Source organism: Delphinapterus leucas, chromosome 4 (assembly GCF_059928025.1).
Source record: "Delphinapterus leucas isolate spDelLeu-1000000601 "Yukka" chromosome 4, BTC_Dleu_Yukka2, whole genome shotgun sequence".
In the NCBI taxonomy this organism is placed as follows: Eukaryota; Metazoa; Chordata; class Mammalia; order Artiodactyla; family Monodontidae; genus Delphinapterus; species Delphinapterus leucas.
The window spans coordinates 71,311,142-71,328,730 of NC_143132.1; the positions used below are offsets into that span (position 1 = coordinate 71,311,142).

The 17,589-nt window shown below is 38.0% G+C and overlaps 2 protein-coding genes across 7 annotated transcripts in view; one reads left to right on the plus strand and one right to left on the minus strand.

Annotated features, from left to right (window-relative positions):
* DRC9 (dynein regulatory complex subunit 9) overlaps positions 1 to 11,030 on the plus strand; it is a 41,155-nt gene extending 30,125 nt beyond the window's left edge. Inside the window, exons 8-10 of the mRNA XM_022567924.3 lie at positions 5,663 to 5,794; positions 6,892 to 6,993; positions 8,413 to 11,030. Of these exons, the coding sequence (XP_022423632.2) occupies positions 5,663 to 5,794; positions 6,892 to 6,993; positions 8,413 to 8,553 (375 nt within the window). The 3' untranslated portion in view covers positions 8,554 to 11,030. The remainder of the gene's footprint in view (positions 1 to 5,662; positions 5,795 to 6,891; positions 6,994 to 8,412) is intronic.
* Positions 11,031 to 14,625: 3,595 nt separating this feature from the next.
* Positions 14,626 to 17,589, minus strand: part of LRCH3 (leucine rich repeats and calponin homology domain containing 3) — a 116,199-nt gene continuing 113,235 nt past the window's right edge. For all 6 annotated transcript variants that reach the window (XM_030760963.2, XM_022567995.2, XM_030760962.2 and 3 more), the window contains one exon: positions 14,626 to 17,585. In XM_030760963.2, the coding sequence (XP_030616823.2) occupies positions 17,460 to 17,585 (126 nt within the window). In that variant the 3' untranslated portion in view covers positions 14,626 to 17,459. The remainder of the gene's footprint in view (positions 17,586 to 17,589) is intronic.

Below are 17,589 nucleotides of genomic sequence, written 5' to 3' on the forward strand. Positions count from 1 at the left end.
GCTAAAGGACAGTATGCAAGGAAGGATGTTTGCTTTGTTGCCCTGGGTCAGAGCTGGTTTACACCTAGTAGGGTAAAGCTGGCAAGCAGGGAACTGTGGACTGTGTTTGGCAAGCAAGAATCCTTCTGCTGTGTCAGCAAAACTTGGTGAATAAGTGCCACTGAATGTCCCACACCCATGCCACAGTGAGCTGTGCCCCTGAAACAAAAGAGGAAGCACACTGGAACCAAGGAGAGAAGCTCTTCTGTCATGTCCCTCTGGCGCCCTCTACTGACAAATCTTCACATTTTGCAAGCTTGCAAAACAAATGTTTACTGCAAGCACCAAGTTTCACAAAGTGGGGTCAGTGAAGGATGATTTGGAGCTGAGAGGATGGTGATTTGATAATTGGCACAAATGAGGATCGTATGACGTTTGCACTGTAGATTTATGGGAGGTAAACCTTATCAAGTTAATAAAGTTTCCTTTTAGTTATATATTAATTTTTTTTTCTTCTTAATCGGGAATGAGCATTCAGATTTATGAGATGGTTTTTTTTAATCCATTGAGATGATATGATCTTTTTCTCTTTTAATAAGTTAATAAATTAAAACACATTAATAGATTTGTTGATGTTGACTTTGGGGGATAAATCCTACTTGTTCATAATTTATTATTCTTTTACTAGACAGTTAGAATTGTAGATTTTTATTTTGTATTTATATATTCTATAAATGAGATTAACCTATAGATTCATTTTTTGGTGCTTCTTTGTTGTATTGTGATCAGTTATGCTAGCTTGGCAGTTTGAATTGGGAAGCTTTTCATCTTTTTATACTCTGAAAGCTACAAAATAAAAATAGAACAAAATAGATTACTATTTGTTCCTTGAAACTGGTAAATTCAGTCATAAACAGTCTTGCTGGGTATCATTTTAAAGGAGATATTTGGCTCCCTTTTCCATTTTTTAAAATGATTACTGATGTCTTTACTTAAAAAAAAACTCTTTTTGAGTGATTTTTGGTAACATATCTTCCTAGAAAATAATCCATTTCATTAAAACATTCATTTCAAATTTATTAGTATAAACGTGATCTATAGTCTCTTACAGTTTAAATTTTTCTATTATTTCTGAAGTTATCTTTTCCATCCTTTACTTTAAAGAATTTGTGTCTTCTCTCCCATTTTCTTGCTGAGCTTTGTCAAAGGTTTGACCATTTTATTGGTCTTCATAAAATCCATCTTATGGTTTTATTGAGCAAATCTGTTTTGTTCCCTGTCACATTGGTTTTTGCTTTAATTTTGAGTAATTATGTTCATGTATTATTTATAATTATTTAATTATATAGTTACTATAATTATGTATAATTATTTTCTTTGAGCTTATATTGCTAATCTTTGTCTAGTTTCTTAAGTACTCAATTCATTTATTTTCAAATTTTATTATTTTCTTTTTAAAAATTTTTTGCCTGCGTTGGGTCTTTGTTGCTGCACACGGGCTTTCTGTAGTTGCAGTGAGCGGGGCTACTCTTCATTGCGGTGCGTGGGCGTCTCATTGCAGTGACTGCTCTTGTTTTGGAGCACGGACTGTCGGTGCATGGGCTTCAGTAGTTGCAGCACGCGGGCTCAGTAGTTGTGGCTTGCAGGCTTAGTTGCTCCACGGCATATGGGATCTTCCTGGACCAGAGACTGAACCCATGTCCCCTGCATTTGGCAGGCAGATTCTTAACCACTGAGCCACCAGGGAAGTCCCTTATTTTCTTGTAAATGCATATAAACCAACACTTTTCTGAGTACAGTCTGAAGTTTTAATAAATAATGCTTACATTGTCATTCCTTTCCAAATAATTTGAAATTTATTTATTTTTCCCCAACATTTTATTATGAGTGTTTCCAAATATACACAAAGTTGAAAGAATTTTACAGTGAATGCCCTAAAGCCCATCTTCTAGTTATGATTCTACCATTCACATTTTATTATTCTTGCTTTATCACGCCTATACATCCTTCCTCCATTAATCCATCTTACCTTTTTTGGGCCTTTAAAAGTAAATTGTAGGCATCATAATTTTTAGTTTACAATTTGTTATTTCCTTTTGTTGTTGTTATTATTATTTGTTATTTCCTTTTTAACCCTAGTTATTTAATAGGGTTTTTTTTTAACGTCTTTATTGGAGTATAATTGCTTTACAATGGTGTGTTACTTTCTGCTTTGTAACAAAGTGAATCAGTTATACATATACATATGTCCCCATATCTCTTCCCTCTTGCATCTCCCTCCCTCCCACCCTCCCTATCTCACCCCTCTAGGTGGTCACAAAGCACCGAGCTGATCTCCCTGTGCTATGCGGCTGCTTCCCACTAGCTATCTATTTTACGTTTGGTAGTGTATATATGTCCATGCCACTCTCTCACTTTGTCCCAGCTTACCCTTCCCCCTCCCCTTATTAATAGGGTGTTTTTTAATTGTCCAAGTAGTTAAGGTTGGAGAGGAAAGAGTGCAGGCTGTCTTTCTATTGCTCACAGCAATGCTTTGACCTTTACACTCTTACTGTCTTCCATTATGGTCTAGGAATGTGAAATATAAGAGTTATGCTTATTGGAATTTGTAGAGCTCTTACTTGGGCTTCATATATGCTCACATTATATGACTATTTCATGCGTATTTTAAAAGAATGTTTTCTCTGTTAGGTACAAAGTTGTGGAATTGTCTATTAGTCTAGCTGTCAAATTCTTCATATTGTTATTTATTTTGGTCTACCTGAGCTATTAATTTCAGAGAGGTGTGATAGTCTCCTAAGATGATTGTGGATCTGTCAATTTCTTACATTTCTAATTTTTTGCTTTATATATTCCAAAAATATGTTATTAGAATATAAAAGTTTATAACTGTAATATCTTCTTAATAAAACTTGCCTTTTATCAGTTTAAAATATCCCTTTTTGTCTCATTTAATTATTCTTGGCTTGAGCTCTGTTTTGCCAGATATTAATTGCCAAACCTGCTTTCTTTTTGCTTTGATTATATTAACTGTGGTTTTTAAAAATAGCTCATAGTTGGATTAAAAAAATCTGAGAGGTTTTTTTTTGATAGGGGAATTTACTCCAGTTAATTTTATTGTGATTTTTCATTTGTTTATACTTAATGTTTCCATATATATATATATATATATATATATATATTTTTTTTTTTTTTTTTTTGCTGTACGTGGCCCTCTCACTGTTGTGGCCTCCCCCGCTGCAGAGCACAGGCTCCGGATGCGCAGGCTCAGCGTCCATGGCTCACGGGCCTAGCCGCTCCGCGGCATGGGGGATTCTCCCGGACCGGGGAACGAACCCGCGTCCCCCACATCGGCAGGCAGACTCCCAACCACTGCGCCACCAGGGAAGTCCTGTTTCCATATTATTTTATGTTTCCTGCTTTTCAAGCTTTCTAGTTGTTGCTCTCCTTTTTAAAATTATTTTATTTATTATTTTTTTGGCTGTGCTGGGTCTTTGTTGTGGCGCGTGGGTTCTTCTTTGTTGTGTCGTGAGGGCTTCTCTAGTTGTGGCACGTGGGCTACAGAGTACGTGGGCTCAGTAGTTGTGGTGCACAGGTTTATTTGCCCCACAGCATGTGGGATCTTAGTCCCCCAACCAGGGATCGAACCCGTGTCCCCTACATTGGAAGGCAGATTCTCATCCAATAGTGGAATTGATCGAATTTTTATTTCTTGATTTCCAGCTTTCTAGTGCAAACTTCAACTATTTGCATACCGCTTTCCTGGTTTTGTAATATCTGCATACCACCTGTATTACTACTATTTTCTAGTTAGTTATTCACCTAAACAACTATATCAATTTATTTTCAGTTAAGATAATATTATTGCTATAAAAGGAAAGCCAGTATCATTTGCTGTAAATAGAAATTAATGTAAATAGAAGTGAAAGAAATATCAGATGATGTTATTACATTTCAGCCAGCTCCTCTTGCCTGCCTGGAGCCTGTTCTCTTTTTTTTGATTAAAAGAAAACGAAAGTGTTAAGATTTAGAAAGATGTTAAAGACATGATTGCAGCAAACGGACAGGCTCTAAGTTAATCAGAATCATGGATTGTGATTGATTTTTTAAAATATCATGTTTACGTACCATCTAAAGGCTCCTCTTGATGTCTCATTCTTGAGGTACATGCTTCAGGAGTTTGTCATACATTCTTTTCTTGCAGTGGTAACCCTTAAACATTTAGCTTTGTTCTTTCTATTAAATCTAATCAATATCTCTATCTACTTGCCTTTATTAAGGCAAAGCTTTTACTTACATCTTCTCTTCCTCTCCTACATCCCATGTTGAAATCATTCATTATATATTTCTATTTTACAGATGATAGAACTGAGGCTTTGGAGAGTTGAGTAAACTTGTTTGAGTGCCAAAGTTGGGAGTTGAGCCTAGGCAATCTGCCTTCAGAGCCTGTGCTCTTTCCACTAGACTATACTGCCGAATTTGGGGTTTAGTTCCAGATTATGATTTATTACTAAAAATTTATAACATATAGCTTAAATATACATTTTACTATTTCTTATTCATATCTCTTTCATTTTATTTTGCTAAAGTATATCCTTGAGGGACTTCCCTGGTGGTGCAGTGGATAAGACTCCTTGCTCCCAATGCAGGGGGCCCAGGTCTGATCCCTGGTCAGGGAACTAGATCCCACATGCATGCCGCAACTAAGAGTTCACATGCCACAACTAAGGAGCCGGTAAGCTGCAACTAAGCAGGTGGCGAGCCTCAACTAAAGAGCCCGCAAGCCGCAACTAAGACCTGGAGCAACCAAATAAATTATTTAAATAAATATATTAAAAAATTAAAGTATATCCTTGAGTAACTCTTTCAGAAAGACCAGGTATATTTCTTTCTTCCCCTCACATTTGAATGTGAAGCTGGCTAGGAATAGAATCTTAGATTCACATTTATTGTCTTTTAGACTTTTGAAAACATTGTACACTTCTCGACTATTATTTAGTCTTGGCAATCAAAGAGATGACTGATGCCATTCCTACCCTTCAGAATTTCTACCTATCCTTTATTCCTTTCCTCTTCACTGCAACTTCTCTTATCCAGACACGTGGAAGGCCCTTTCCCCCGTTTTATTTTAAAAAATATTTAAATATTTATTTATTTTGTGGCATGCGGGAACTTGGTTGCAGCATGTGGGATCTTTAGTTGTGGCATGTGGACTTCTTAGTTGCAGCATGTGGACTCTTAGTTGCAGCATGCAAACTCTTAGTTGCGGCATGCATGCAGGATCTAGTTCCTTGACCAGGGATCAAACCCAGGCCCCCTGCATTGGGAGTGTAGAGTCTTACCCACTGGACCACCAGGAAAGTCCCCCCCACCTGTTTTAAAATTGATAATAACACACACAAAGTACAAAAATATTAAGTATATAGTTTGATGAATATGGCTAAGCACCCCTGTAACCACCATCCAGATAGAGACATAGAGCACATTTACAGCATCCCAGAAGTCTCCCTCCTGCCCCATTCCCAATCAATAAACTAACCCTCCCCCCAAAAGTAACCATTATTCTGACTTCTATCACTATAGAAAAGTTGTGCTTGTTCTTCTACCTTATATAAATGACTTCATACAGTATATACTGTTTTGTGTCTGGTAGAGCCATATTTTAATGTTTTTTTCCAAGTAGAAACTTGAGGAGAAGCTAGAGTTCTGGATGGAGAAATTTGATAAGGACACAGAAATGAAACAGAATGAACTAAATGCTCTCAAAGCTGCTAAGGCCAGTGACTTAGCACACCTTCAAGAACTTGCAAAGACGGTAAGGAAGCAGAGGCTTAATACTGTAAGGCAGAGCACTGAGGAGTGGGTGGTAGCTAAGCAATGGTAGCTGGGGGATACTCTTTTTGGTCACAACGTGGTATGCCTGTAAACCACTAGGATTCTTTCTTGATGATGATGATGACGTCCTCGTTGATGGGGACAATAATAGCAGCAGCCGACACTTTATATTGCTTAATCTGTCCCGGGCACTTTTCTAGTATTTTACATGTATAACTTATTTAACCCTCCCCAAACTCCTTGAGCTAGATACTGTTTTTATTTCTACTTTATGACCTCTGAAGATAATTTATAAATGATGATTTATAAAAAGCTTCTGATTATGGTTTCATCATTGAATAAATGTAGAACTTCTCAAATTTCTCTTTTAAAAGATGGCTGCTATTTGTAGGTATACATTCTATTAATTTTTTTAATTAATTATTTTGATGTCATTAGCCACACATCAAGTTAGTATTTCATTTTTTTTTTTAAAGAAGAGGGCAATTTTTTAAATTAATTAATTAATTAATTTTTTGTTGCATTGGTCTTCGTTGCTGCGTGTGGGCTTTCTCTAGTTGCGGCGAGCAGGGGCCACTCTTCATTGTGGTGCGTGGGTTTCTCATTGCGGTGGCTTCTCTTGTTGCAGAGCACGGACTCTAGGCGCGCGGGCTTCAGTAGTTGTGACGTGCAGACTTCAGTAGTTGTGGCTCATGGGCTGTAGAGCGCAGGCTCAGTAGTTGTGGCGCACGGGCTTAGTTGCTCCGCAGCATGTGGGATCTTCCCCGACCAGGGCTCGAACCTGTGTCCCCTGATTGGCAGGTGGATTCTTAACAATTGTGCCACCAGGGAAGTCCTGGCATGGTTCATTTTAAAGTTTTATATTAAAAATGCAGGGCTGGGGAGTTCCCTGGTGGTCTAGTGGTTAGAATTCCAGGCTTTCACTGCCATGGCTGGGGTTCAATCCCTGGCTGGGAAACTGAGATCTCACAAGTCATGTGGTGCAGACAAAAAAAAAGAACACAAAAAACCTGGGCTGGCTGGACCACAGCTTAGTGAGCAAATTCTGTAACATATGATTGATGTCTACTTTTGCAGATAAGGGAATATGAACAAGTCATCATTGAAGATCGTATAGAAAAGGAGAAGACCCGGAAGAAGATAGAACAGGATCACTTGGAATTAGAGAGCAGCATAAAGGTAGAAAACTGGCACCTTGGTAATTGGCATCTTGGGGCTTTTTCAATTCTGTAGCTGGCCAAACACTGAGGAATGCAGAGCATCTTTCGTTTATTATCACACGTGGAACAGGGAATCTGTGAGGAAGCATGGCCTAAAAATTGGGCTTTGCCAACACACGGCCCGTGGTGCAGGGAGACAGTTAAGAGAAAAGGATATGCCCCCAATTTTTAATCCAGGAAGGAAGAGGTGGTTAGCAGTGGAAGCAAAACCTAGAACTTGTGCCCAGAGATCAAACTTATGAATACTAGTTCTAACCAAAACAGCTCTTAAAGGAATTCTTTTTAATATACTACTACTTCTTAAAATCCTATTTATAAATCAGTCCAGGCTATCTGCTGGGTTCAGATCAAGAGCTGTTTTCAAAAAAGGTGAAGGTGATTAAGTAGCAGTTCAGAAAAAAAGAGAGAGAGTTTTATATGAACTTGTGTATATTAGTGATGATGAAACTGGCAAGTCAGATTCTGGGAAATATTTTCAAGCAAGAATAACGTCAGCTGGACTAAAACTGTAGTTTTGACAATTGCTTTTCTCTCTGAAAGAGGAGTATCTGCTGAGACCCTACAGTGTGCAAGCTGTGGTTTAGGATGTATATTAGGGGGTGTATTAAGATAGTCAACTTTGAAAAGTACATTCAGGACCAGGTATTTAAACCCAAACTTGAGCTTTCCATTAGGAGTCAGATGTGTAGTGAGCAAGTATTTATTGAGCTTCTCTGGTGTTTTCTATTTGTCAGGATTCCTCGATTTAGAGCAGAACGGTAAGAGGTAGCTGAAGACCATTTTTGTTTTCTTTTCATTAGTGGATTTGCTCCCAGTCTTTGAAGCTTAATCTGATTTGAAAGTAGACCAGACTGTATTTAGACCAGTTGTGTCTAATGACTAAGATATTCAAGGGAGCTAACTAAATCCTTTTTGAAGGGGAGTTTTGATCCTTTCATCAATCATTAGAGATTGAAATGCACCAGGAAACCTACTGAAATCACTAGATTATCTGCACATTTTTGACTGCTTGCTTTTGCCTGTGGTCCAGGTAACTAGCATTGCTTTTGGATCAAATGGTTGTTAGATTTGGGGAACTTGGAAGTTCATAAAGAGCAGCAGTACAAGGGACTCAGGTTTCTAAGTGTAAAGGAAAGATAGGCCTAATCAGATCCCTTTTCTTTAGTTTTACTCCTTGAAAACTTTAGAGTCCAGGGCTTAAGCTCTGAGTCCTGCACAACAGGCAAGCACTGCTCAAAGATAGCATGCTTGGCCACTTCTGTGTCTCAGAGACCATCTTCACAGAAGTTAGTTTATGAAGAAACAATCCCCTTATGTAGAAAGAATGCAGCTTGTCAGGCATACTACAAATTGTACCCGCTTCCCTGTCCTCTTCCAGCTCCAGGCCTGGTGGCGAGGCACTGTGGTGCGGAAGGAAATTGGTGGTTTCAAAATGCCCAAGAAGGACAAAGATGATGGCAAGGATTCAAAAGGTAAAGGTAAAGGCACAGACAAGGACAAGCGGAGAGGCAAGAAGTGACCAAGTTATCTTCTGTCTTTTCTGCTGGTGTTTTGGAGGTCGGAAGGAGGACCTGAAGGGAGTAAGAAATATCTTTTACCATCACAGATAACTCATCTACAGGTTGTTTCTTATTTGGACATTCTCAGGTGAGGCCTAGTTATACTAGGTCACCTTGACTGTTACACTAGTTTTCAAACCCTTAATTAGGATTATACTGTGGATTCAGAGCTTCTTCATAACTTGAAAAAAAAATTCCTGGGAAGAAATATTTCTAGGAGTCTTGTGAAGATTCCTCTCGCTCTTTCTCACCAGAAAAAAAGTACATAATCCTAGTTATAGTGATACATTAAAACTTCAGTAATTCCTGTAATGTCTCTGATTCTGACTTTATTCAACTTGCCTATAGTGAAAAATGGCACTTAGGAGCAAAGAGTGTCATAAATGACACTCTTTTTTTGGCATCTCATTTATTTTTTTATACAGCATGTTCTTATTACTTATCTATTATATATATATTAGTGTATACATGTCAATCCCAACCTCCCAATTCATCACACCACCACCCCCTGCCACTTTCTCCCCTTGGTGTCCATACGTTTGTGCTCTACATCTGTCTCTATTTCTGCCCTGCAAACTGGTTCATCTGTACCATTTTTCTAGGTTCCACATAAATGCATTAATATACAATATTCGTTTTTCTCTTTCTGACTTCACTCTGTATGACAGTCTCTAGGTCCATCCATGTCTCCAAAAATGACCCAATTTCATTTCTTTTTATGTCTGAATAATATTCCATTGTATATATGTACCACATCTTCTTTATCCATTTGTCTGTCGATGGGCATTTAGGTTGCTTCCATGACCTGGCTATTGTAAATAGTGCTGCAATGAACATTGGGGTGCATGTGTCTTTTTGAATTATGGTTTTCTCTGGGTATATGCCCAGTAGTGGGATTGCTGGGTCATATGGTAATTCTATTTTTAGTTTTTTAAGGAACCTCCATCCTGTTCTCCATAGTGGCTGTATCAATTTACATTCCCACCAACAGTGCAAGAGGGTTCCCTTTTCTCCACACCCTCTCCAGCATTTGTTGTCTGTAGATTTTCTGATGATGCCCATTCTAACCGGTGTGAGGTGATTCCTCACTGTAGTTTTGATTTGCGTTTCTCTAATAATTAGTGATGTTGGGCAGCTTTTCATGTGTTTGTTGGCAATCTGTGTACCTTCTATGGAGAAATGTCTATTTAGGTCTTCTGCCCATTTTTTGATTGTTTTTTTTGTGGTACGCGGACCTCTCACTGTCTTGGCCTCTCCCGTTGCGGAGCAGAGGCTCCAGACGCGCAGGCTCAGTGGCCATGGCTCACGGGCCCAGCCGCTCCGCGGCATGTGGGATCTTCCCGGACCGGGGCACGAACCCGTGTCCCCTGCATCGGCAGGCAGACTCTCAACCACTGTGCCACCAGGGAAGCCCCTATTTTTTTTTAATACTGAGCTGCACGAGCTGTTTATACATTTTGGAGATTAATCCTTTGTCCATTGATTCGTTTTGCAAATATTTTCTCCCATTCTGAGGGTTATCTTTTCTTGTTTATAGTTTCCTTTGCTGTGCAAAAGCTTTTAAGTTTCATTAGGTCCCATTTGTTTATTTGTTTTTATTTCCATTACTCTAGGAGGTGGGTCAAAAAAGATCTTGCTGTGATTTATGTCAAAGAGTGTTCTTCCTATGTTTTCCTCTAAGAGTTTTATAGTGTCCGGTCTTACATTTAGGTCTTTAATCCATTTTGAGTTTATTTTTGTGTATGGTGTTAGGGAGTGTTCTAACTTCATTCTTTTACATGTAGCTGTCCAGTTTTCCCATCACCATTTATTGAAGAGGCTATTTTTTCTCCATTGTATATCCTTGCCTCCTTTGTCATAGATTAGGTAACCATAGGTGTGTGGGTTTATCTCTGGGCTTTCTATCCTGTTTCATTGATCTATATTTCTGTTTTTGTGCCAGTACCATATGGTCTTAATTACTGTAACTTTGTAGTATAGCCCAAAGTCAGGGAGTCTGATTCCTCCAGCTCCGTTTTTTCCCCTCAAGATTGCTTTAGCTATTCGGGGTTTTTTGTGTCTCCATACAAATTTTAAGATTTTTTGTTCTAGTTCTGTAAAAAATGCCATTGGTAATTTGATAGGGAATCCATTGAATCTGTAGATTGCTTTGAGTAGTATAGTCATTTTCACAATATTGATTCTTCCAATCCGAGAACGTGGTATGTCTCTCCACCTGTTTGTGTCATCTTTGATTTCTTTCATCAGTGTATAGTTTTCTGAGTACAGGTCTTTTACCTCCTTTGTAGGTTTATTCCTATTTTATTCTTTTTGTTGCAATGGTGAATGGGATTGTTCCCTTACTTTCTCTTTCTGATCTTTCATTGTTAGTGTATAGGAATGCAAGAGATTTCTGTGCATTAATTTTGTATCTTGCAACTTTACCAAATTCATTGATTAGCTCTAGTAGTTTTCTACTGGCATCTTTAGGATTCTCTATGTATGGTATCATGCCATCTGCAGTGACAGTTTTACTTCTTCTTTTCCGACTTGGATTCCTTTTACTTCTTTTTCTTCTCTGATTGCTGTGGCTAAAACTTCCAAAAACTATGTTGAATAATAGTGGTGAGAGTGGACAACCTTGTCTTGTTCCTGATCTTAGCGGAAATGGTTTCAGTTTTTCACCATTGAGAATGATGTTTGCTGTGGGTTTGTCATATATGGCCTTTATTATGTTCAGGTAGGTTCCCTCTATGCCCACTTTTTGGATAGTTATCATAAATGGGTGTTGAATTTTGTCAAAAGCTTTTTCTGCATCTGTTGAGATGATCATATGGTTTTTATTCTTCAATATATTAATATGGTGTATCACACTGATTGATTTGTGTATATTGAAGAATCCTTGCATCACTGGGATAAATCCCAGTCGATCATGGTGTATGATCCTTTTAATGTGTTGCTGGACTCTGTTTGCTAGTATTTATTGAGGATTTTTGCATCTATACTCCTCAGTGATATTGGTCTATAATTTTCTCTTTTTGTAGTAGCTTTGTCTGGTTTTGGTGTCAGGGTGATGGTAGCTTCATAGAATGAGTTTGGGAGTGTTCCTTCCTTTGCAATTTTTTGGAAGATGGGTGTTAGCTCTTTTCTAAATCTTTGATAGAATTCACCTGTGAAGCCATCTGGTCCTGGACTTCTGTTTGTTGGAGGATTTTTAATCAGTTTCAACTTCATTACTTGTGATTGGTCTGTTCATATTTTCTATTTCCTCCTGGTTCAGTCTTGGAAGGTTATACCGTTCTAAGCATTTGTCCATTTTTTCCAGGTTGTCTATTTTATTAGCATAGAGTTGCTTGTAGTAGTCTCTTATGATGCTCTGTATTTCTACGGTGTCCGTTGTAACTTCTCCTTTTTCATTTCTAATTTTTATTGAGTCCTCTCCCTCTTTTTCTTGATGAGTCTGGCTAAAGCTTTATCAATTTTATCTTCTCAAAGAACCAGCTTTTAGTTTCATTGATCTTTGCTATTTTGTTTCTATTTCGTTTGTTTCTGCTCTGATGTTTATGATTTCTTCCTTCTACTTACTTTGGGTTTTGTTTGTCCTTCTTTCTCTAGTTCCTTTAGGTGTAAGGTTAGATTGAGATTTTTCTTGTTTCTTGAGGTAGGATTGTGTTACTATAAACGTACCTCTTATAACTGCTTTTGCTGCATCCCATAGGTTTTGGATTGTCGTGTTTTTGTTGTCATTTTTCTCTAGGTATTTTTTTATTTCCTCTGATTTCTTCAGTGATCTCTTGGTTATTTAGTAACGTATTGTTTAGCCTCCATGTGTCTGTGTTATGGTTTTTTCCCTGTAATTGATTTCTAATCTCATAGCGTTGTGGTCGGAAAAGATGCTTGATATGATTTCAGTTTTCTTAAATTTACCGAGGCTTGATTTGTGACACAAGGTGTGATCTATCCTGGAGAATGTTCCGTGTGCACTTGAGAAGAATGTGTAATCTGCTGTTTTTGGATGGAATGTCCTGTAAATATCAATTAAATCTCTCTGGTCTATTGTGTCATTTACAGCTTGTGTTTCCTTATTAATTTTCTGTGTGGATGATCTGTCCGTTGGTGTAAGTGAAGTGTTAATGTCCCCCACTATTATTGTGTTACTGTTGATTTCCTCTTTTATAGCTGTTAGCAGTTGCCTTATGTATTGAGGTGCTCCTATGTTGGGTGCATATATATTTGTAATTGTTATATCTTCTTAGATTGATCCCTTGATCATTATATAGTGTCCCTCCTTGTCTCTTATAACATTCTTTATTTTAAAGTCTATTTTATCTGATACGAGTATTGCTACTCCAGCTTTCTTTTGATTTCCATTTGCATGGAATATCTTTTTCCATCCCCTCGCTTTCAGTCTGTATGTGTCCCTTGGCCTGAAGTGGGTCTCTTGTAGACAGCATATATATGGGTCTTGTTTCTGTATCCATTCAGTGTGCCTGTGTCTTTTGGTTGGAGCATTTAATCCATTCATGTGTAAGGTAATTATCGATATTTATGTTCCTATTACCATTTTCTTCATTGTTATGGGTTTGTTTTTGGTAGGACATTTTCTTCTCTTGTGTTTCCCACTTAGAGAAGTTCCTTTATCATTTGTTGTAGAGCTGGGTTGGTGGTGCCGAATTCTCTTAGATTTTGCTTGTATGTAAGGATTTTGCTTTCTCCATCAAATCTGAATGAGATCCTTGCCAGGTAGAGTGATCTTGGTTGTAGGTTCTTCCCTTTCATCACTTTATCATGCCACTCCCTTCTGCCTTGTAGTTTCTGCTGAGACATCACCTGTTAACCTTATGGGATTTCCCTTGTATGTTGTTTTCCCCTTGGTGCTTTTAATAATTTTTGTCAATTTGATTACTGTATGTCCCAGCATGTTTCTCCTTGGGTTTATGCTGCCTGGGACTCTCTGCACTTCCTGGACTTGGGTGGCTATTTCCTTTCCCGTGTTAGGGAAGTTTCCAACTATAATGTCTTCAAACATTATAATATTTCAAACATTCAAATATTTTCTTGGGTCCCTTCTCTCTTTTCTTTCTGGGACTTCTATAATGTGAATTTTGGTGTGTTTAATGTTGTCCCAAAGGTCTCTTAGGCTGTCTTCATTTCTTTTCATTCTTTTTTCTTTATTCTGTTCCATGGCAGTGAATTCCACCATCCTGTTTTCCAGGTCACTTATCCATTCTTCTGTCTCAGTTATTCTGCTATTGATTCCTTCTAGTGTAATAAATGACACGCTTATGAGCAAAAGTGGTGTTCAGTAGGAACTACAAGATGATGTTTATCGAGTGTCTAGAATATTACATACACAATAAAGTTTTAATAAAGGTTGGTTCCTGCCTGCCTTTTAAATTTATTATCACTTTACTGTTTTTATGGGGGGGTGTCACATGGAACATATATCTTATTATAAGCTACTTCAGCTCCTTTTCTGGGAAGTAGGTAGGGATATAAATGATAAATACAAGATAGAAGTGAGATGTCAGAATATACAGCCCACACATAGGAAAGACAGGGGACACAGGTCAGTGGGGAGATGAGTTTGGAGATATTGCTGAGATGGGAGACAGTAGGGCCTATACCTGCTTTGCTTACTCAATAGCTCTCACCTTATGGGGTATTAAGACTAAAAGAGGTAAAGCATGTGAAAATACCTAATCTGTGACTGGCACATAAAGCTGATTGTCATTCTCTCTCTCCCGCTAAAAGAGAATGAGCCCATTGGGTCATTCTTGCCTTGATTGATCAGAATAGAATGTCTTGGAATGCTAAAGCTCTCCCTATAGCATAGTTGGTAATTTCTGAGAAAAGTCTTTCAAATGGGTCACATATATTTCAAAATTAAGCCTTATATCTAACTCCAAATACAGGACACTACTGATATGTATACGTCCTTAAAAAAGTATATTTTGAGCTCAAGGGACCATTATGAGGACCCAGTTTCTACTGATATTCCATCAAAGAATTTACCCTTTTGTTTTTGCCAAGGAAACCATGCTTTAGGTATGAACATTTTCAAATCAGCCTTTATTTCATGCTATTGAAGTGTTGTCTTTTATTTTAATGTCAATGTGTAAAGTGGCATACAGGCAATTTAAAATTACATGATACTGACATATTTATTCTTAGAACTTATGCATTATATTTACAGACATACAAATATAGGACAATGTTTTACAAAATCTTTTACTAATTACATGTTTATAACATTTTCAGAAATAAAATGAAATCTGCTGTAAACCACCTTACTGCAATATGTATATAAAAACGTTTCTGAATGTCCATGTTCTCCTTCATTTCTATAACCATTTAAGCGCTTAGTTTTAAAAAATTCATCATACTCATCAGCGTAGTCACACATCATTAGTCACTGCTGGACTTTTATCAAGTAGAGAAATCAGACTCCTTGATTAGCTGTGAGGCTGTATTTTCAAAAGCTATTAAGGAAAGTGACCCACTACTACTAAGTGTCCTATTCTATTCTAGCCAAATACAAAGGCCCTTTCTCCCATGAGTTGTTTCCAGAGAAAATTGGTTTGGAGTGCTAAGCAAGTATGAGACTGAAAGCCCAGAAACCTGCTGACTTAAAATCTCCACCGTGAGCAGGGGCCCTGGTGGGCGGGCACTTAGCCTTTTCTTCATTCACTCTTCAGCGCTGGGAAGGTCACTGCTTCAGTAGGAAGTTCATAAATGGTCAGGTGGAACTGTAACAAAGTCATCTTTATCTTATGTTAGAGTCTAGCAAGGCTAAATATTAAATTTTCTTTCCAGTTAAAAAAAAAAGGTATATACAAAACACTGAGTACAAAAATTTTCCAACAAAAACATCATGACTTGTTTTGCATCTTGACATAGGAAAGACATTCAATATATTTTTCTTTCATTATCAACCAAAACTGTAAACAAATATTTTCTAACTATTCAAATATAAATTTGAATTAGTCTGATAAAAATATATGAATAAAGTTTCATGCTATGTATAAAATTTGAAATACGTTGAAAATTCTAATTATTCCTATGGGAAAATTAGTCACAAATGTTTCAAATGTTGCATTATGTATGCTGACTGGGATTATTCCTTGCAACTATGTGACAAACAGTCCTGTCCTTTGCTGAGTTTCATTTCAAATGGCTGTCTATAATTTGGAGATTGTACTGAGGTTTAATGTTGACTAGAAGTAAAAATACCTAGAGTTTAAAAATATACACAGCTAAATTCTAAACAAGTCCTATGACTGGTGGGTCTGTTTGGAACTGTAAATATAATGGGGTCTGGCTCTAAGCAGATAAAACACATTTTACTTTTGTTTCATAAGGACCCTGAAGGATTGGGCTTTGAGCTCAGATGTTTTGTGTTATATAAGTTTAAACCTGTGACAACAAGGAGAAAACATTATTTTGGCCAGATACTCAACATGATTTTATCCAGAGTTACTTTTAGATGCTGCTACATGATAAAACAAGAGAACATTATTCTTAAATGTATGTACTGGTAAAGAAACCCCAGAACAGTTAACAACAGGAAAAAACCTAGATAACTAGTATCTTCACTTACTCTCTTTACTTGGTTTACAAAGGCAGTGAATACCAGAAGATATCACTGACAACTAAGAAGGTCTCAAAATATAGGGGAAGAAAGACCCAAGTGGCTTAGACTTGAATTAGGGCTCCTGGTTTTGTGCTGTCTGAGCCCTTGGGCCCTTTTACTGCACCCATAATTGAGTAAATAAGGCACTGGTGGGGGAGCTAGATGGCTAGATGAAAAGACAGCAAGCTGTTTTTAAAACACCACAAGTGCTTTAACTCAGCTACAGAAATTGGCAGTTAGCTGAAAGAAATGTAAGAAGCTTGGCTCTTCCTTTATTTTCATAATCTTCTGTTATTTGGGGAGCTGGAAGTGCATCTGCTGTGACTGGAAGGTGTTCGCAGGTCCAGGTATCCCGGGAGCAGCTTGCAGGGGAGAAGGGGTGAGCTCAGTGAAGTCAACACACAGGATGCAGAGTGTCACAAGCTACCAGCCTAAAGATCTGGACCCTGTGTGTAGAGTGCTTGATTATAATATTTAGATAATAGTGGGATGATACATGGAACCATCCTCTAAGTGGTGGTGGACTGGAGCTGGGGGGAGGTCTAGGACACTGGCCTTAAATGCAACAGTATCTGTTTCATTGTTTTACTATGCAAAATCTAGACCTTCTACATTATTTTTATTTTACCTTGGACAGAACAGTTCAAGTAGTCATAGCAGAGCTGAAAAACACAGTGAAGTCATTACTCCCCCCAAATTATACAAATATCTAGCTTGGAACAATGGTTTCCACTATATGAAACACCTGGAATGTTTGTTGAGATGCAGATACCCAGGCCTCACTCTAGACCAACCGAGTGAGAATCTGTACTTTAACAAATTCTCCAGGAGATTCTAATGAAGAACCACGTTTAGAAACTAGTGGATTCCAGAGGGCTTGAAAACAGGGAAAGATAACAGCATGGCTGTGCCTTCAAGAGAGACAAATATCCTTCTGAGAAGATAGTCTTCAGTATGTGAAAGAGCCTACTCTCTAGAAAAGCACAGCCAGGTTAGGCTTCAGTGTTGGGTTCTCAATAATGACAGAATTAAGTTTCATTTGTGAAAACCAACCGTGTCTTCATAAACAATTCAATGCAAATGGATATAACCTCCCCTAAAATGGAGAAATGAAGCAAAATATTCCTGTTAGGAATCATGGAAACAGTCCCTTTCAAGAACACATAAGCGCTTTGTTAAGCAGACGGCTCACAGCAGCAGTCACGCTGTCCTGTTTCGTTTTGGCCAGGCCAACGCCCACGGTGCTGGGAGTCCTTACACAGCAGATAACTGGTGCTGCTGCTGCTTGGGCGGGGCAAGTTCCAGGAGAGCCTGGACCGTCAGCGCAACCTGGCTCAAACCCTTCTCTTCTAAAATGTGGAGAGGCAAACATAATTGCTCCTGA